This window comes from Charadrius vociferus, unplaced genomic scaffold, assembly GCF_000708025.1.
Source record: "Charadrius vociferus isolate BGI_N301 unplaced genomic scaffold, ASM70802v2 scaffold650, whole genome shotgun sequence".
NCBI lineage: Eukaryota > Metazoa > Chordata > Aves > Charadriiformes > Charadriidae > Charadrius > Charadrius vociferus.
This window is the reverse complement of record NW_009646736.1, coordinates 2,289,726-2,310,882: the sequence shown is the minus strand read 5'-3', so window position 1 is coordinate 2,310,882 and position 21,157 is coordinate 2,289,726. Positions and strand designations below refer to the sequence as shown.

At 42.1% G+C, this 21,157-nt stretch overlaps 1 protein-coding gene across 1 annotated transcript in view; it reads left to right on the top strand.

Moving 5' to 3' along the window:
- The window catches only part of EPHA4 (EPH receptor A4), a 198,296-nt gene that overhangs the window by 155,224 nt on the left and 21,915 nt on the right, over nt 1-21,157 (top strand). The window contains exons 7-9 of the mRNA XM_009890188.1: nt 17,374-17,498; nt 18,677-18,836; nt 19,900-20,011. Of these exons, the coding sequence (XP_009888490.1) occupies nt 17,374-17,498; nt 18,677-18,836; nt 19,900-20,011 (397 nt within the window). The remainder of the gene's footprint in view (nt 1-17,373; nt 17,499-18,676; nt 18,837-19,899; nt 20,012-21,157) is intronic.

Genomic DNA, 21,157 nt, shown 5'->3' with positions numbered 1-21,157 from the left:
GCAAAGGATGGAATACCGAGCTGTTGAAACTTGCAGCCAGCACCCGTAGCACAATGAGTACTGGGAAATGCTGATATTAAGGGTCTCCACCAGCAGTGGTGATTTTTGTGGCTTTCTGTTTTCTGATCAAATGAAATCACCACTTTCTCAATCCTTTAAAAATGTGAAATGACTTGTGGAAGACATGCAAACCAGCAATTCTCATGCGATGCTGCTAGGAGAAGCTAATTTCAATGAGAAACCCTACCAGGCAGTTGACTGAATAGCTCAAAAATCTCCCGGCTCTTTTTTTTCCGCTAAGGATAATGCTGCAGAGCTGTTCAAAATTAAAAGTAAATCTCTCAATAAAGAGACCTTGTTCACAGCAAGCAGGAAGCTTTTGGGTTTTGGAAGAGGTGCTGAACAGTTTATATTTTTATTAAAGATTACAGCTGAGCTGTTTAGGTCTCCAACCTGACCGCCAGGTTCACTGCTAAGTTCGCCTGTGTGGTGTCCGAGAGGGCAGCGCCGCAAGGACAAGGCTTTGCATGGATGCTAAAGGCGTTCATAATGCAGGGGAGCAGTGGTGGGTCGGGGGGGGAGAGCCTACACAAGCTCTTAATGAGATTTAAAATCCAAACTCATTACGCTGCTTGCTTTCCTCCCTTCTTTTTGTTTGCATTTTATGAGGGATGGGTGTCCTTGCTCCGGTGCTTGTTGGAGTTAATACGGTTGATATTTCTGAATAAATAGAGTGCCTGGTGATTTGTTACGTTGTTAGGTTACCTTGGGCTCACTGCTTCCTTAAGTGGACCAGCACAGCTAGATGAAGGCAAGATGTGCCAATTAGGATGAAAACACAGTGTAAATAAATAAACTTACTCTTTCTCCCATTGCATCGGACTGGATGTTTTCAAGCTGCCTGTGCTGAGGATCAAGAACTGATCTTTCTTATGAATATCTAAGGCTCTTTGTCCCATTTTTCCCTCTTTCTGTTCTCGCTCCTCTCCCCGGCTCCTTTGTCTCTGCGGTCCCCCACACCTTGCCTGTCTAGCTGTCTGTTCTCCTGTCTCGAAGCTGCTTCATGTCGGAGGCAGAGCGGTGTGGCTGGCTGTGCTGCAGTCCTTCCCCCCCGCTTCTGTATGCTTCCCCGGTCCCTCACCGTCACTCAGAGCCCTGCGGTTGTGCGGGATCCATTTCCAGGCAGGAACTAAAATGGGTCACGGTGCCACCAGGACTTGAGCACCGCCAAGAAGACCTGCGTGAATCGAGGATTCTTCTGGGACAGGCTGCAGTTGTGGTGACCAAACTGTGATGAATTCAAAATACTGACATTCAGTGCAGGGAAGGAAAATGTGAACTATTACTCAGATTTATTTAGCCTTTAGGTTTGTTTGTTGTTTATGTTCTTAATTCCATTACTAAAAGGAAAAATAATCTGAAAGATCCCGATCCTTTGAGGATGATTGTGTTTTAAGTTAGAAGTGGCGGGGGGGGAAAGGAGTGGGAGTTACTTGCTTCCAGATGACTCACAAGTTGTACTGGACTTTTTGGTAGGGGAATATATATTCCCATTTTGCATTTCGGTGGGTCTTCTTTGAAAGCCCATGTTTCCTTTCAAATGCTGATTAGCATTCCTCACGTGTTGTGCAGAACAGCACAGAAAATGCATATAAGGTCTTACATTCTGTCAGTGTGGTTTAGCCTGTGCAGAGCTAAATTTGCAGTCAGTAAAAATTCATGGACATACATTGCCCTTGGTCAGTGTGCGCTCCTCGTATCGACAAAGTAATAGTTGCTCAGGCAGATCAAAAGCAACACATGCCAAGGCCAGGAAACCTAAGGTTTTCAGTATTTTCTTTTTAATGTGCTACTTTCCTGGATATTTATAACTTCTCTATAAAGAATTGCTCTGTAGTAAAACATCAAAAGACATTGTTAACTAGATTTCAGTCGCAGAGCTTTCTTTAGGTGACTGCATGAGTACCCTCAAACGACTACTGGAAAATAAAATTAACAGAGAGACTGAAGATCGATCGATACATCTGATGCTCTAAACTCCATCATGTTCTTTGAGCGTAGTCCTGGTTTCAGTAGAAATAACAGTAAATCATTTCTGTTTGCTGAGAGTGAACATAACATTTTTTGATTTTGTATGTGGTGATATTTATGTGCGTAGAGAATTGTATCAATAGGGAGATGGAAAAAGAAGTTAATTTTGCTTTAAAAAATAGCAAAGCCTGTAGTTGTTCAGACTGCTATAGTTTTATGCTCAGCTCTTGCAAAAATTGTCCTTTTTTTTTAATGCAATCATGGTGATGAGTTGTTTATTGTTGTATTGAAAAATAATTTTGAAGGGCTATATAACCCTGAGGAAGATGTCATCTCCAAATAGCCGTGGAAGGAACTCTGTGAACTTGAAGACAGGATTCATCATACAGTTGTGTCACCGTTTCACAGACCCTCTAAAATACTGTAAGCTGGCAAAATGAGTCATTTTCTGTTCTGACTCCACCCTTCCCTCATACCTGCTGAGGATATCCGGAGGCTCAGGCAGGTCAGCTCCCCTTTCACAGCTGGTGGGTTTTCCAGTCCAGCTCCCGGCCTGGCTCCCTTGGGCGGTGTGAGGACCGGGAGGTGCTGGGGAGGTTTAGGATGTTGTGGAGGGCAGGATTAAGGTGTCAGGACAGGCTGTTATTGGGCAAGTGTTCTGGACCCGTTGGAAAGTGTTGAGGTTTGCAGCAAGTGGGACGGCCCAACCTGGAACCGGTGAAGGTGGGTGAGTTCGTGTCTCTGCCCAAACAGAGGAGGGGGTGGCACTCCAGATGCCAGGCACAGCAGTACCTGGCACAGCAGTAGCCTTCCCAGACATCCAGGAGTCTATTCAATTTTTTTATTTTTATTTTGTTCAAAGTTCTTGCTACCCGCATGGTCCCACCCTTTCCAGTTACTTGTTCCCTGCAGCCAAAGGACACAAATAGGCTGTTCCAGGAGTCCTTTTACAGGCACACAAACCCGGGAGGAAACTCGTGCACGTAGCTGGGTGTGTATAAACAGTCACAGCGCCCTGGCCACCCTGTTCCCCACAAGCCTGATTTAAAATAATATCTTGGTGAACATCTGGATACACGCCAGATGTCCAGACCATGCGATGTTTGTGTGATGCTTTTAGCTGCTGCATTCTTTTTTTCTGCAGAATGTCAGGGTAATGGAAAAGGGGAGTTGCAAAGAGGAGTTTGTATTTTGCTTTAAAGGTGTTGATACTAAGGATGATGGATCAGCAGTCTCCTTGTTCCTCAAATGGAGCTGTGTCAAGCGTGAATTCAATAGCGAAAGAGATTCAAAACTAGTAAGCAGGGACTTGAAAAAGGGGTGATCCGTGAGCGTGACACTCCGAGTGATTTGTTGCAGCATCTTGCAGAATTCCAGGCTAATTGTATGCGTCTTTCTCATTTTGAATCTAAACCGGTGTGGTTTCTCCGCTAGACATAAGCAGCAATCCCTCCCTGTACACACATTTTTAAGCAGAAGGGTTGGGACAAGTTGTCAACTGTTGTAGGGTTTCACTTGCCCTAATCGGTGAGGTGACCTGCCAGGTTGTGCAGGACAACAACTTGCCTTGTTCTGCCTTGGCTTTGGATCTCCAAGGCAGTTGTGTTTTGGCTTTCACTGTCTGAAGACTTACATCGAAGGCAGTTACCGCGAGGACTTCTGAAGCAAACCAAATAATGTATTTTGGGAAACCACAGACCTTTCAAATATAAACTTGGTGGGAGATCCGCTAAGAAGATAAGTGATCCCAGCACAAGAACTTTGGGAATTGCATGGAGGCAAACAGGTAGAAAAACTTCTGGATTGACAAATTTCAGTGTTTGGCATGAGATTTCTCAGAGCCTCGGAGTCGTCATGTGTTGACCACTTCAGGTTTCTTCTGCTGCATGTTTAATTACATATGTGTGATAATGTGTCTGAGTAAGGAGCTTCTCCAAGCTGGCGGATGCAAGTGGGAGTTTCTTATTAACGACTCTGTGTTCTTGCACAGGCTTTAACTGATGGTCTGTAATAAATGTGTAGTTATAAGCATACGTGCTCCCGTCTTAAAAACAAAACTGGGAAAACTATTGTTGGGAGGGATTAAATTATTATTTTAAGGTAACTACAGATTTCCACAAAGAAATAATAATTAAAATAACAACTGCCTGCTTGCTGGCAAAGCTGTCTGCACCACCCATTTCCATGAATTTGTATTCAAGGTGGGGGATGCAAGTCTTGGTCGGAAGGGGGAAAAAAAAAAAGCGCTTTCTAAAGATCCTTAGTAAATAACCAGCTTCAGGGTTCAGCGAACAGCTTAGACAAGTTACATGTCAGATAGTGCCAAGAAGTAATTGCAGCATTTAAATAGAAGTTTGGTCACATTTTTAAAAAGATCTCATGGTTTGCTATGGAAAATGGAGGTTAGTTACATATCCTCCGTGGGAAAAAGGCCTTTATTTTCAGGACTGGGTAGTGTTGACCATATTTAAATTTATATAGATAAATTTATAGATAAAAAAATTGACTTTTAGGAGGCATCAGACCTGATCAAATTCTGGTCTTGGTGATGTTCGTACAGATGAATAGTTACCAAACTGACAGAGATGATGATACAGTCTTGCAACTTTTGTTTGCTCTGGACTATTTAACTGCATGTTTCCTTTCGCTGGCAGCGCACTGACATTTCACATTCAGAAAGCTTGCCGTCCAGTCTGAGCTCTTCCCTTAAATAATTGGCAAGGAAGTGTTTTCATGTGGCAGGAGATTTTGCCCAAGAATGTTTGCGGCTACCAAATGTTTAGATGGGCTTCTAAATTTTCTAGTTGTTTTTGCAGCTGACTAAATTAATTGGAAAGCAGCCAGAGAGACAGCAGAGTCCGGTCTGTAGTTGAGCAACAATAAAAGGCTTTGGAGAACTTTATCAAAGCTTCCATTAACCCCCTGCTGATGTCCTCAAACGGGATTTTTTTGAGAGAGTGGAAACACAAAAGCTAGGCTGCACAACTGCCCCTGTGTGTCCATTCAAAGGTTTTAAATCCGCACAGTTACTAATTAAAATGCCATGCAGAGTAGCACAAATAAACATCGCCAGACCCTGAAGCCCAAAGTTTCTGCAGTGGCTCATAGTTTGGAGGGCAGGGGGCTGAACCGACCCCGTAAGGGCGGGTAGAGCATCCCCCTTTGGTTCAGATATTCTGTCCTTGTATGAGGAGTTGCAAAATGTGTGTCGAGTCCATCCATACGCATGAAATCATACTCCCAGAACGCCATCCCAAGGCAGCCGGTTATTTTTTATTTATTTTTCGCATAGCATTGCGTTGAACCACGAGGACTAAATAGAGCTGTGGCACGCCTGCTGGATCTCTATAATCATGTTTGCCAGATTTTGGCGGACATCAAAATGCTGAGCACACGAGTGAATACTGCTCCTTTCATTGCGAAATGTCACTTCAGATTTAGCCCCACGTGTGAACTGGCGTGCAGGGAACGCTTTATTATAATGGCTGGGCTCCAGTGGGCTTCCCCTCCCAAACAAAGCAGGCAAATGCGTAGCCTCTATCTGCATCTACTTGAAGGATTTCATGGCGTCTCCTTAGATTAAGGTAATCCGCCTTCATTACTAAATTCAAGAACCAGAGTCCCAGAACTCTTAGTCGTACACTCCGAGAATGGATTTGATGTCTCTGAAAGTTGTGATTTGTAAACCGATAATAACAAAAGTTCATCATGGTTTCAGGTTTATTTTTTTAAATACAGTCCAGAGAGATGTAGGAAGCTCAAGCATTTGTATTTTATTCCTCTGGTCATTTGTATTTCAAAACATCCCTGATGGAAAAGTCCTACTGTTAATTTAAAAAGAAATGATAACTTTTGTCTCAGCCTTCTGAACTGTTCCTGCAGAATTTATTAGGATTTTTATCCCTGCTATCAAATTCTATCACTTGGTCTTAAAAAGACGATTGACTGATTCTGATTTTTTATTAAATACTTCTACTGTTCCGTAAAATTTCTTTGGTTTTGTCTGTATTAAAATCCACTGAAAGTATCTACGGATTATTACAGACAGAAAAACCCTTAAACGGTAATGTGCTTTGGATATAAATGTCTTTCAGTTCCATAGATTACTGAAGACTAAAAGGCAAGCGCTGAAGTTTTTAATTAGCTTTTTATTATTTTTAATTTTCTATGTGCCATTAAATGGTCCCATCAAGAAATAATAGGACAAGACAGTTTTGGCTAAGCAAAATAGGAAGGCATAGTGGGCTGGAAGAGCTGTCTCATATATGAATTGAGTTTTGTGTGGTGTCCATTTATTTCAGCAAACAAATAAAGGCATGATCTCAAGACAACCCACTACAACGGCTCCCTGGGAAGATTGCGCTTGTCTCGATAACATACTGCGTTCTTTAAATCTGTCCTCTGAATCAGCCTCAATTTATCTTTCTTAGCATAAAAGGGAATGCAGATGGCATGGCTGCAGCCTCCCTTCTAGTTTATCAGGATATTGTGCATGCACATAAATAAGACAGAAAGTGACTGGAATATGTAAGTGGCGGAGCGTTAAATCCCGGGCTTTTCAAGCTCCCCGGGCACTCTGGGACAGGCTGGCTAAGGGGAGTCCTATAGGAGCTGCAGAGATTTGTGGGCTCTCCATCCTACTTCAGACGTGGTGTGCAGACCCAGCGGTGCTCTTCCAAGAGCATTTCAGCCGTTTCCTTTCACTGCTGCTTGTGCTGAAGCTTAAAACTGCAGTTGTGCAAGTCCTGGGAAGAACTGATTTGAAGAGAGTCGACTGGGCTCAAAGGGATGCTTCTTTAGCACAACCGGCAGGTGTGGCATTTTCTTTAGCCAAAGAATATTTTTATTTATATTTGTTACACTGACAAGCTGTGAACATCACAGGTTAGAAGGGGCTCTGTAGCACAGGAGTGTCCTAGCTTATTTTCAGTCTGATCCTTAAATGCAAGTTACCAGCTTCATCTGGATCAAATGAGAAGATAATCAGATTTTTGGACCTGTTGATGACAAAACCAAACTAAAAACAAAAGCATGATTCTTACAGGAAGGAGAAATAGAACATTGAAAAATGCTTTGCATGTTGTTGGAAGAACAAACAATTTTTGAATTGCAGGTTTTGAGTGAAGATTATGTTTTTCCTTGCAGTCCCCATCCTCTGCCTTTCTCAGTTCCACCCCGTAAGTCACCTTTGGGGCCCTGGCCTCGGAGGGGAGGAGAGACCTGCTGCAGAGCTCTCCTCGTCAGGAGCCCGGGTGGGCTCTCAGAGTCCTCTATCAGATGCAAATCTGGGACTCAAAATGAAGGTCCAGACTCGGAATACAGACCCATCTATGCGGTTGCTGAGCCGATTTGGGATTATTAATTTCACGGGGTTTTATTTGCCTGAACTGTAGCTCAGTACTCCTCCAGGAAATAAACATGGCTGATTTCTTTGTATGACTCCAAATCTTCATAACCTCATGAGGTTGATTTTTATTTATTTATTTAGGATTGAAATTGTTCAGGCTTTGTAATGGCGCTTGCATTGCACAGGAATCTTTACCAATTATCGTTCTGTTTCCCACTGAGGCAGCCACCTTTAATATTTAATTGCTTATGCCATTTGGGGTTTTTCTAATTGGCACAATTTTTAAATGAATAATGCACTAGTTTTCAGTATCCGTCATAAAACCAAAATAATGAAACCCCTTTATAAGTTTAATTATGTGCCACCTATGATGTAATCAGTTACTGACATCATGAACTAAGATTTTAATTTTAAGGTTTATGTGTTTCAGGAAGTGTAAGACTCTTCCCCAGTTTGTCCTTCATCACTTTTTTTTTTTTTTTCCCCTGAACAGCAAACTTCAGGTAGCTTTGCTTTTTGCAGCAACACTGTGTGCGGAATATAGTGTTCTCTCTCATCGGGTCTATTAATGGCTTTTAATTTCCTGAAGAGATGTGCCTGTTACGCATGGAGGAAAGGGGGCTTAATTCAGTTCCAGTGGGAGGACCTGGTAGAAGAGCTCTGAGTGTGGGAGTTAGGTGTGCTGCAGTCTGGTTCTCTGGGGTACTTTCCCAAAAGCACAAAATATCTTTTTCCCCTGAAGAAGGGGGACTTTGATGGGGTAGTATGGCAGGGTGTCTTGCAGCATCCTGGAAGAGCTGAGGATCTCCAAGTGTTGTCAGACTATTGTCCTTCACAAAGTGCTACTAACATAAGCCCAGAAAACCTAAACCTTGATTCAGTCTCAAAAGTTTCTAAACATCCCAGAGGCAGAGATCATATCATGTATCCATCTAACCTTTGTACAGAAGGTACTTTACCAGACTTCCAGCTGAATGGTTCGAATATCAACTATAATTAAAATTTATAGGTCGTTCAGCTGAAATGTAAATACATAAATGCAAACCTTCTGCACCAGCCTCTTCTGTGTGATGGAGCCTGAAGTAAATAAAGGTGAAGTTCCTTAACTTTCATGACTTCAAAACAATTTATTACTCTCCAGTGTTAAGATGGGAATTGTGATTTTTATTGTCAGGTGAGTCCTGAGTTTTGATTCTTTGGGGTGCCACAGACTCAGGACGGCATGTTTCAGACCCAGCCTGCAGTTGCTGTTGGAGCTGTTTATCACAGTTGAAGTAAAATGTTTATAATTTTATTATCTTTTCTTCCTCCAAGATTCTTGCCATTTCTGACTTTGGGTGATTGATCTGAGAAACCCAAATGGCAAAGTCTAACTCTCTGCTGTTACCGTAGCACTTCAAAAGCCAGGATGAGACAATGTGGCCAAATCTATTTATTAATAGAGAATGCTGCTTTAGCAAAATGAGGCATAATATTTATTTATTTATTTATTTTGTTTAGAAGATACTTCAGTATTTCCAAAGCATCTAAGTGGCACATAGAGCAGAGGCTTTTATTTGTCTGGATTTCAAAAAGGCTTTTAAGCAGCTCTTTTTACAAAATCTAATATTCTTAATGCTGAAAGTAAGTGACAAAGGAAGTTATTTAGCACATAAATATATATCATCGAGACATCCTTGTTTCAAGTAAATAAAAAGTAACTGTGCAAGAACCAAGGAGAACAGCATTAGGAGATGTGTTGCCTTGGGTACCAAATCACACATTTGCCCCATAGTGGGTTAAGCTTCACGCTATAACTGTTGGGGTAACCACATGCTCAGGGGGCTTGGTGGTAAGTATAAGAAAGGACCAAGGAACAGAAATTAGGCTTTCTGTTAATAAATACAGGCATGAGGCATCAGGTGAGAGCTGTCCTTTGCAATGTGAGGCAAAGCATTGTCCCTTTGGGATATTTATAGAGCAGGGTCAATATTTTTGGTATTGTTTTATGGATTGTTGATATGCTATGGTATGTGGTTGGAAGGCTGCATACAAGAGGTGGTTTGCAGGGCACAGATACAGTAGGTTATTTCATTGTTTCTGTACAATTTAAGAACAACTTTACCCCCCCCCCCCTTGTCTGTTGACTCATAAAGTGTATGCAGACATGTCTTAACTTCTCTGACTGTGGGCAGGAGGATGGGAAAAAGGGAGGAGGAGCAGCTGGGTGGTTGCTTGACTTGAGGAAGGGTTTAGAGAATGGGACAGGGATCTCATTTGGGGGCATCTGATGTGTCTTTGAGGGTAGCTGATTTCATTGTGGAAGGGGGAGTGGAGGAGTTTGTTTTGAAAAGGCAGCTCAGCAGATCCTCCTCCTGTGCAGCAATACAAAGGTGAAGGACAGGCTGTTTCTGGGGGGGAATTAGCTCTGGTGGCTACCTCGGGCTTCCCGGGAGGAACAGCAGGCTCTGTGGGTGAGGTAGAGTTGCCCTGAAGGAATGGTGGGTCAGATTGCTCCGGACTACTTATTTTGAGCGGTTGGGGAACGCCCCATTTCCAACATTGTTATCTGTTTTAATAACTAGAGGTTATGGTCTCTAATTTCTCATTCTGGCTCCGCCAGAGCCACTGTACCCTGGGGTGATACACATCGTGTCCCAGCATCAGTGGTTCCTGGTGGTCTGTGCTTGCTGGACCAGCGTCTGGGAAGTAGGAGGATGATTACAGCATGTGCTTCCCTGAAGTGTTCAAACCCAAATTCGGGTTGTGGGATCCTACCTCTAAGCGTGACAGGTCTGGGCCCTAAAGGAAGGGCTCGGAGAGTTACGGCAGTCTCTCTTTGTCCAGACTGCATGCATGGCCCATTTTCTCTGCTTCTCTCAATCCAATATAACGCAGTGGAGCATCAGGGTTGGCTTCTTTAGGCTACAAAATTTATTGTTGTTTATATTGGGTCAGATTTTAACCTCAACTAGAGGGAAGAGTAACTGCAACGTGACCTGCTTTGTGACCAGCGGCTCCAAACCTGCTCAGGTGAGACAGCTGCTGACTAATTCCCCATCTTAACAAATTGCTTATAGCTCTAGAGTTTCTTAGAGCAATTCACAGTGCTAAGTACATTCACCCTTCTTGTGTTAATCATTCCAGTTTAAGCATTTAGAAATATTTCAGTACTGTTTTTTTTAAGTGGTTGTAATGTTCAGACATTTTTATAAATTGCCTTCCAACTGAAAGACTTGTTTTCCTGTTTGTTTTAAACTGGCATTCATACATACAGGAAATACACAGTATTCTGCCATGTTTCTGTTGGCAACTATTAAGTTATCCTTGTCAGAACATGCCAACAAGATTTCTTAGCAAGCTAGCAGAAAGAAAACAAGCAGTTCTCAGACTAAACAGACCCCATGCTCGAGCTGTAATACAGATCTCTTGCTAAATGCTATGTAGATTCTATAGTCTTTTGGTTTAAGGCAATCTTTGGGATTGCGGGTTGCAGATTCAGATCTTTGGAGTTACCCCAGACCTGCATTGCATTAGCTGACACCATGATTTGGCCTTCAGAATTGGAGGGCCGGTACTTGGAAATCATGTATTGCTGTCAAGAGCTGGTCCTTAGAAAATAATGGTCAGAATGAGCCATCTCCTGGGTGCGCAAAATCTTCGTCACCCCTGTCTCATTGCAGTTCCTGATGTAAACCACAGGGAACTGTGGTCAGACCTCAGCTCCTGTAATTGGTTTGATCTCAATTAGAACAGTTCTGGTACCCTGAAGTAGCCTGTGCTAAAATTGACACAGAACTGAACGTGCAACCCAGAAAACACACAGGCTCTTTGTGGATCCTCAGCAGCTACTGCATGGCTCCAAGAACTGAAGCTGGAGCAGGGTGGTAAAAATACAGCACTCCAGTAATCCTCAACTACTACTATTTGTTGCTACTAACAGCCTGGGGTTTCCTTCAAGCTTTTGATTTTGATGCAAGTCAGAGCCAGCTTTTGTGGTTTGGCAAGATTTGCAGCGCAGGTTCTTTTGGGAAAGGCAAGAAATGAAAACTTTAAAACAGAGGAAATGTTGAAAACATAATAATGCTGTGTTAACAGTCTTTAAAATCTCATTTTCTAGCCCCTTCCTTTGTGAACATATCATTACAAACATAACTGATGTGGGCTGGTCCCTAGGTTTGAGAGCTTGTCACTTGTTTTTCTCAGAGCTCCGTGACAGCGGTGGGGTTGCGGAGCCTGGAAAGAAAGCAGAGATCATTTGGGGCTGAAGGTGTCCTATGAGAGCACCCTGTGGCCGAGCTGGTGCTTTTCCTGAGCAGCGTGATTTCTAGTAACAAGGAGGGAAAGTTTAATTCGGAAGCATTATGGCTGATTGAAGGGACTGAGAGAAAGAGGCCAAGCTCAGCTGTCACGCTGCTTTTGCATTACGTCGGCCGGGATTTTCAGGTGTGGGTGGATAACCTTGGGCGCTTTACTCCAGTGGTGTAGATTAAGTCTTTGCTTTAAATGCTAAAGCTTGAAACTGCTGGCCTGAATCTCGGCTTGTCTCAGTTTCCAGGCTGGGAGGTGTTCCTTGCCAGTCGTCATTCCTGGGGGAGGGAGACGCAGACGGTGGGAAGACAGAGGACTCGGGAATGTCTTGGGAGGCTTCCAGTGACTCGGTTGAGCAATCGGGCCTCTAGATCTTCGTCCAAGTCCTAACCTGGCCCAATCATCACTAGTACAAATGTTTGCTCCACTTACACAGAGGGAATAATGAAAAAAAACCAACCAAACATGCATGTGGTTAGTTTTTAAAGTGCACACGGAGCCCACAGGCTCTTGCAGGTCCCTAGGAGCACGGCGTACCTGTCATACCAGCACTGAGGAATGGGAATGCCAAACTCTAGCGCAGCTCTTCAGACCTGCACAGACATCTAGTCTCCGTGAGTGCACGTAGGTTCACATGTGCAAAACACTTTCATGTGCTTATCCTTACGTGCATACATGGCTTATCCATATGCTACGCATATGTTTGGAAATTTGGTCATGCTAAAACGCATTCCCCTTTGTCTGCGAAGCCGTTTGCCAGGCGGACTCCGAGCACAGGGGTGGTGTTACTCAGAAGGAGGGGTCCTGGAGCACTTCTGCCCGGACAAGAGAGGGGAGTGTATAAAAGGTCCGAGGGACCAACGGGAAGCAGGACTGAACGCCAACATTTTAGGAAAGAGCAGAACTGCTTTCTTCTTAATTTATTCTGATACATGTAACTAAACAGGGCTGGATACTTCTTCCTTCACTTGGTTTGAAGTCAGTGTGACAGCTAGTAGAGTAAGCTGCTCTCTTGCATGAATAAAATTACCAGAATCTGGCCTGGAGAATGTTGCCTTTAGAAATGATTAAAAACATATTTAATTCTCTGTGTTGTATATCCTTTTCCTGCTGTGAGATTATTTGATAATATAATTTACAAAATCCCATGTAGAAACCTACAATATTACAAGGTAAATATTCAAAGAGAAAACCTGAAATGTGCCGGGTTCCCTTAAATGTGTTTTGTTGCAATTAAGAGAAGATCTTTTATTGTCTTGTTTTGATTTCTAAGAGGACTTTTCTTCAGTGTTAGGTTCTCAGAAATCTTCTTCTTTCCTTCCTTTTTTTTTTTTTTTTTTTTTTTAGTAATTAATAATGGAGCAGACTTTTAGTATCTACCCTGGAAGGTAAAAACCCTTAATCACAGTAACATCATTAGTGCTTTCAAGCATTTAATTTTGATGCTTGACAAAGCACATAGCCATTGATAAGAACAAATAAGTGTTGTTGTGTGCAATTGAGGGAAAAAAGAAAAGCATGAAAACCCCTAAGCTTCAAGTAATTAAATTTAAATATGTTATTTGAATTTAGCTGAGATAATGTACAAACTGTGGGTATATTTTTCAATCAGTGAAAGACCCCTTGAGTAAACATGATCCATTTAAATTCAAATCATGGGGAGTGGAAAGTAAACCCTGCTGTGGTTAAGAAGGCATCTTCACTAAAATATTGGGCATTGTGTATCTTTGATATCTGAGTACTCGTGTGTTGTAGTTTTGTAAAGGGCTGTTTTCACTCATGGATGCCTACATGCCAGAGACTTTATTGCATCTATTTATTTCCTGTTTTTTTTTGTCGTCTGTCCCGTCCCCCCCCCTTTCCCTAATTTGAACCAGTAATGAAAAACTGACACTCTGCTTCTGCTATCCTTTAAAGTGCCTCAAAACTGTTATAATTCAGCACTTATTAGCCTTGGGATATGGCTTTATGGCATTTGGGTGAAGTTTTTGTAGTACATCTGTGCTCTTTCTCTCTCTGTAGGCCACAAGCTCAGAACCGCAGTAATAAAACTACTAGTAGGTGTTTAATGGCAGGTTATTGAGGAAGTAGATAAAAGAAAATTGCAACATTCACATCAGTAGGGAGTGGGGTTTTTAAGGGAGAGGAACTGCTGAGCTTTGAACTAGGGAAAGTTACACATGGTGCTTTTGTTCAAGGGGACCACTTTTTAGACACCAAAATACCTCATCATTCTTCCCTGTGAAATGGGATGTTCTGGTAGAATTGGTGCTTGGTATGTACAATCTGTGCACGTGTGGCAGAAAAACTTGCTGTTGTAAGCAATGATGATTGAGAAGCAAGTTTGTCCTTAGTGTTCCCTTCCAAATATCAGGAGCAGGGAGGGGGAATGTGCAAGCAGTGAAAGAAAAAGCGATCTCCCACTCTTTTCCAAAAGTATTAAGTGATCTTACTGTGAACATCTTAATTATGCATGTTACTCTTTTTTGTCAAGCTGTCCTCAGTATGTTTTGTGTAGGAATGTGTGTGTATAATGAACAGTTAGCCCACGCACATATAAGAGAAGATTCTGTCTTTTATTCTGCTCGTGATCAAAGCGTCATTTTACAACCTGTTACATGTTTATCTTCACATCATCCCTAAGAGGCAATTTAAAGGCAAAAGGCAGAAGAACAAAGAATTTAAATATTTTGCACAAACTCACCCAGAAGGCTGTGACTGCTGCATGGATTGCCATGGTGAGCTGGCAGTGATGCTGTCCTCTTTGTCCTGGACTCCGCTGACTGGACTCTTATGCCCTTTTGGTAATATATGTCCAAGGAGACCCAGACCTCTTGTTCTTCTAGAAGCCCAGTCTTTCAACTGCTCAGGTCAGCTGGTGAATCCTGGAAAACAAGGAAACAAACCTGATTTGTAGGGCTATTTGCAGAAGTAAGAGAGAATTGGTAATGGAGGATTTTATCCATGCGGTGGGATAACTGTAGTACTCTCTGTAGTTACTGAGCCCAGTTCCTCAAGGTCTACAGAGTTGCAGATCATCATTCTGCTGCATAGACTGCTACAGGTCTGTGCTGCAGAGATGTCGGAGAGCTCCCAGACAGCCTGTTGCAATTCTGGTACCTCGTTCTGTAGTTGGACTTCAGCACTTTTAAGGATTTCTGCTTAGCATATGGAGAGGCAGGATGTACAGTCAAAACAAAAAAAACCTAAGAAACAAATTGCTCATCTGCAGGACAAGAGAAGAGATTAAAAGTTTCGTAGGATGAATTTGCATATAAAGGACAGGAAGGAAAAACTAGAGCTATTCTTACAATTGTAATGGTATGAAGTAATGAAGAAATTGATGTACAAGTCCTCTTTGTGTCCTGGAGCCAGGAGCAGCTCCTTTATTCCAGTGTGGTGTAGTGCCTAACATCAGCTGTCCATTTTTGAGAGTCATGAGAAAGCAGTTGTTAAACTGTATAGAGCTAAGGATCTTCCACAAGAAGGGGTAGTTAATATATATTCTTCTGCTGCAAGTAGCCATTTTACAACAGAGAAGAAACATGCTTTCATGCAGCAATTACCACCCCGATATTGAAGGACTCACTAAATTCCAGTATAAATGCCTGCAGAAATGAGGTGAGAAACCAAGGACGTTAAAAAGAAGATAAAGGAAAGAAAGTCAGCTTTCTGCAATTCTTGAGGTCAGACCAGCGTAAGCGACAGATTCTCAGTAAAAAGAGTTGCTCGTCTGCCCTGCGTGAGGCACCGATTTACTAAGCAGACTTCTGTCCAGTTGGTTTATCAGTAATGTTGTGCATGTGTGTGTTTTAGGTTAATGAATCTGATTTCTAATTTATTAGCTGACCGGTATTCTTGGTGCAAAGGAGGGAAAGAAAGTCTGATTCTCTGTTGAGGAACTGTGAGGTTGTTAAGCAGGTTCTCAGTCATGCCACAGATATAACTTGACGAAGCACACCTGGATCCTCCCTGTTGGCTGCGTTTATAGTCTCCTCTGACATCCAGTATTTGGCTTTGCATGTGAGAGACAGACAAGGAAAAAGAGAGAAAGGTTCTGGAGGCTTTTCTAACAGAGATGCCAAACTGTCAAATAGTAAATCAGGAAGCAGGTCCCTGATGGTTTCACATCAAGAGGAGACACCCTTTTGTGACTGTGCGGTGTCTACTGGTTATTTTCACTTCCGTCAGAACTGTCTGATATGGTCAAGTAGGTTTGAGGCTTTAAACATTCAATTTTCCTTTCATTTATTGTGACTGTTTTATTTATTTGTCTGTCTTGGTACTTTTCAAGGATACATACTTCAAGGATACTTTTTACTCTCTAACATTTTCATGGATCGTCATCCCGAAGTTAAGGGTAGAAAAAGAAACAAAAAGAAAGGGAGGAAAAAAGAGCAATATGTCTACAGCTTCAGGGGACAAAAGAAGAAATATATTCAATTTAGGAAGACCTCTAATCTCTGGTTATACAGGACAGCTTTGTTAGATAAGATTAAAAATTTCATGAATGTCCCTTTTTATCCCTGGAGACTCCGCCATTTATACCAGCTATTGTCAGCATCAAAAGAGCTTGATAACAGCTGGCTAGAGACGTGACCACACAGCAACACAACAGCAAGGAAGGGGCAGCCGGGTTCATAAATCTTCAGAAAACCCGTTCCCCCAGCGCAGCCATGAATCTGCTGCTATCACAGTCAAAGGGAGAATGCATTGTCCTCCAGCCAGTCAAAAACCTGAACTTCAGCATTAACAGGGGCTCTGTTGAAAGTGTAGGGTGCACAATGAGATGTTTTCCATTATCTTCTTCATTGCAGCCCTTATTACAGCGCACAGATACAGTTTAAAGGATCTTTGAGTTTAGCTTGTTGCTAGGTAGAGTTTTTCCAAAAATCACGCAGCCCTTACCCTTGGCAGTGTAATCCTGCTTTTTCTGTTTATCGCATCAATATGGTGCCACATGCGACATGGTCAGATCATGCCAGTTCGGTACACAATGGACCAGTCTCTGATATCTCCTAGCTGGGAAGGAGCTATCAAAGGCAGGATCTGGCCCTCGGGCGCTGAGCTTCCTCATTCTCCAGGGACTGCTCACAGACTCGGCGTAAGCTGGGCAAGTTAGGAAGCACAAATTGGCTCAGACTCTTGAAATACAAGTTTCCTGGTTTTCATGGGAGGGTCCAAATTCATATGTACTCGGCTTTCTTCTGGTCTTACTTAATTCAGTGGCAATATTTTCTCAGCTTTATAGAAAACCAGCTTGGCCCCGCAGGAACTTCATAGTTTCTGTAAAGCAAGCAGCTAATGAAGTAACAGCAGTTAATTTCAGGAGATGGAAGGAGAAAATTACTATGGACCAAAACAAAAGTGCAAGTCTATGTACTGTGCCTAAGAAAGGACAAAAGTAAAGCAGAATCATTTAGTAGGGAGATTCATACCCACCCATCGCGACCATTGCAGTGTTCAGCCAACTGTAATGTTACTTCAAAGCCTACCTATCTAGTATTGCCCAGAATCCAAGAACAAGCTTTATTAGAGAGGAATTAAATGCAATTTTGTTAGAGAAAACAGGAAAAAGACTTAATGCTTCTAACCCCCCTCCAAGAAAAACACGGTTTCTGAAAGTGCTCATGTTATGAAAGCTATGATTAAAAACTTAAAACCTAAATTATTGTTTATATATTTGTCTTTTTTTTTCCTGACAGCTCCATCCCCAATTGCTTTGATCCAGGCTAAAGAGATAACAAGGCATAGCGTTGCCTTGGCTTGGCTGGAACCTGACAGGCCAAATGGAGTGATCCTGGAGTATGAAGTCAAATACTATGAAAAGGTACTGTTCAAAAATGGACAAGCAAAGAGTTTTGTTTGGGTCCGAGGAGAGCTTTTTACTTCATTCCATTACAGTTTATTTCCAGATAGGATTCCGTAATTTGAAACCAAATAGATTCAGTTTAGTAAAATCCAATTAAGGATTTCATGCGCTTGAATGGTTGCTTGAAAGAATAAGACTCATAGGCTGTTCCAGCTGTATGGTACGAGTTTATTTTGTTATTTTTTCCTACCTAGGAACTGAGCTTTTGTGGCAAGCATATTTATAATGAGAATCAATAATGTTGGGCAGAAGTGAGAAGCTTTACTTCATAGAAGTATAATAATGAAGTATATAACACAGCAATAATAATAAGATCTGTTTGCCAATAGCTTCTGCTTAGAGCGATAGTGTGGGCTGGATGGCTTTTAATAGAGAATAAGGAACGAAAATTACATTCTTCATACTTTTCAAGTTAGAGGAAGATGTTATTCCTAGAAATAACTTCTCAAGTATGGAACTATGAAAAGAGCTATTTTCTTTGAAGGTTCTCTGCAAAAATGAACAATTACCTGCTCTTGCTTGTGTGTACTCTCTCTCACATGCGCATGCATACTTCTAATTTTTTTTTAATGAAGATAATCACTTACTTGCTTCCCTAACGTATACAGAAAAAGGTATCTGGTTTGCAGGGAATCTAGATTATTACATTTTCTGTTGGATTTTCCAGCCAAAAATAGAACAGTTTTTAAAATTGGGCTTTCTGGAAGATGTTCTCTAAGTCTTTTCTTTTTAAAAATATGTTTATCTTTTTTATATGGCTCCTGGCTGGTAGGAAGAAAAGGAAAGTGCCAGCATGTGTGAGTAAAATGTTGCTTGTTCATCAAGAGGATCCTATTTGAAGTCTTGGCTGTTTTCCAAAGGATTTTGTGTGATTTCTTAAATAGTCAGTGATATATGAGCGTTGTACCTACCGCCTCATCATCCTTTTTTGGCTTGCTCAGAGCTCCATGCAGCACACGGTGCCAGGGGTATTGAGCAAGGCCGACAGCAGGAGCCCTCGGGACGTATTTTGAGAATTCCATCATTGTTACTCATCTTCTTTCATCATGACAGTTTTGGCAAGGAAATGGGGTTCCACGGTTCATGGTGCAGCGAGGCATTTCTATTTGATCACCACTGTGTTCTTTCGTTGTTAGGACCAAAACGAGCGCAGCTATCGCATTGTGAAGACAGCCTCCAGGAACACTGACATCAAAGGCTTGAATCCCCTGACTTCGTATGTATTTCACGTCCGGGCCAGGACAGCGGCAGGATATGGAGACTTCAGTGGACCATTTGAGTTCACAACCAACACAGGTAATGACATGCCCACTGATTTCTTTTTCTTTTCCTTGAGCAAAGAGTGCAAATGTAACTGAACTGTGTGTTGGGAGTTTCCCGTTGGTTGCTTGGACTGTGGTGTGTTGGTTCTGGGAAAATGTTCTTCCGTGGCCACATGCCTGTTAGTGATGCCACGAATCTGACCCGAGACACCTATTTGAGTATGCTATTTTCTAGATTCTAACAGTGAAAGTACTTCAGTGTTGCATAAGGAGACATGCACCCTATAAACGCTTGGAAGCTGTTGATGCTGGAGGGATTTAACTACCTATTTTGTTTACTGTAAATGTACATGTTTGCACATGTTTTTGGTATATTTCATTTGCAGGAGAATAGAACCCTGTTACTCCCCTGTGCAAGCTATTGACATAGATCAGTTAGGTGTCCTACATCAGCTTGCATATTTGCACTTTTCCTTAGACGGTCATACAAAGACAGAATGTTTGAATTATGTTGTCAGTAGAGCTTTTCACTTTGCTCAAGGAAACATGCAAATGTAGCCCCCAAAATGTTTGTTTTTCAGTGGCAGGGATGCAGTGTGACCAAGCCTATTTTATTTTGGACATACAGGTTTGTTTAAATCAATTTAAGGTCATGCCAGTTAGTGACAACATCCTTCAGGATGTTAACAGCTGAAAATAATCAATCCAGCAGGAAGAGGGAAGACGTTTTAAAATGACTTACTCTGTCAGTTGGGGAGTGATCATCTGGCCCCACTGAGAGAAAAAGGAGGAGGAAAGCAATTAGAAAGGCAAAAAAAAAAATAGCCGTTATACCCTCTGAGCAACACTGAAGGGGAGAAGGAGAGGGAGTACTTGTTCCCAGTGAACTGAAGTTCCCCAAATCATTATCAAACAACATGTCTTCAGCTAATTAGGGCCCTGTTGGAAAATTGTGTCAAATGACATGTAATAATGGCCTGAAAGTAGATTTGAGTGCTACTCTGAAGTGCCTTCACAAGCCAGAAAGCCTCATTGAGTGCTACCTAGGTTGATTTTTTGAGGGTGTCTGACACTAACGCCCCCTTTTCTGTTTCCAGTTCCTTCCCCCATCATTGGCGATGGTACCAATCCCACAGTGCTTCTTGTTTCAGTGGCTGGCAGTGTTGTTCTTGTGGTCATTCTCATTGCAGCCTTTGTCATCAGCAGGAGGTAAGAACTTAAGCTTCTCTCTCCCTCTCTCTCTTTCATGAGGGAGCTTTTTGTCTCCTCCAAACAAAGCTAAATTCTTTGATTAGCATCATAAACAGTGCATTTGCATTACAAGCCTTCTCCCATGTAGCTTTGATCTTCTCAACATTAGTACCAAGCAGCATGTGATGTAATGGCAATAGTTCCAGTTCTATTTGCCCTTCAGATGCAGAGCTGATTCCAATAACTGGCATTGAGAGGCAAGCCAGCTAGAGATTTGTGGTTAGTATAATCTGAAGTTAAGTTTAATGGGTATGGGTACAGTAGATTTTCTTGGACTGACTCCCGATAGACGAGCAGTAAACAACTGCACTGTTGTGAACTAAGCCATCAGACTGCTATGCTTGTGATTTTTGTGTTAGTCCGCATGAGTCTGCAGTAGTCTTTTGGGTTAGTCCTTTCAGTGTGAGTGGATATGACTGTAAAACAGAAGCCACAGTCATTCAGCATCATAGGCAGTCACACAGTAGACTGGATCGATGGTTATTTCATCAGAGCAGGACCATCATCTTCTACCAAGTACTTGTTCATTCTCCCAAATTCAACCCAGGCATCAGGAACAATCCTGCGAATGGCAGGACAGCGTAGCAGAAACACAGTGTGAGTGTTTCTGTCTTCATCTTTGTGTTGAGTCTCATTTGAAAAGATCAGCATGATTTTGCTTCAGTGTAATTCTGAGGTAAAACTGGCTGTATCATTATTGCATCTGAAGCCTGGAATCTGAGGGATGCACGTTTTGTCAGTCTCTGTTGATCAGTTTAATGGCATCAGCCATAAATGTGCACAAATTCCTCTTGATTTGCTCTCTTACTTTAAATTGTCTTAAAGAGCAGTTAAGTCACTGTGATTGTAGTATCTGGAAAGCAGACATGCATTGTTACAGCTTTCTGTGGGTGTTCAACTCAAAGCCTTCATGCTGGCAAGAAGAAAGAAGAGCAGAACATATGAAAATGTAATGCAGAAAGACAGGTTTATTAAAAGCCGTTGCAACAGCAAATAGCGTCACTGAGCTTGATGACTTAATCTCCTCTCTGCTTTTATTGATCACTTTATTATTTAAGGCAGGATTGATAGCAGGATACATTGGATTTCTAATTATGAGTCGCC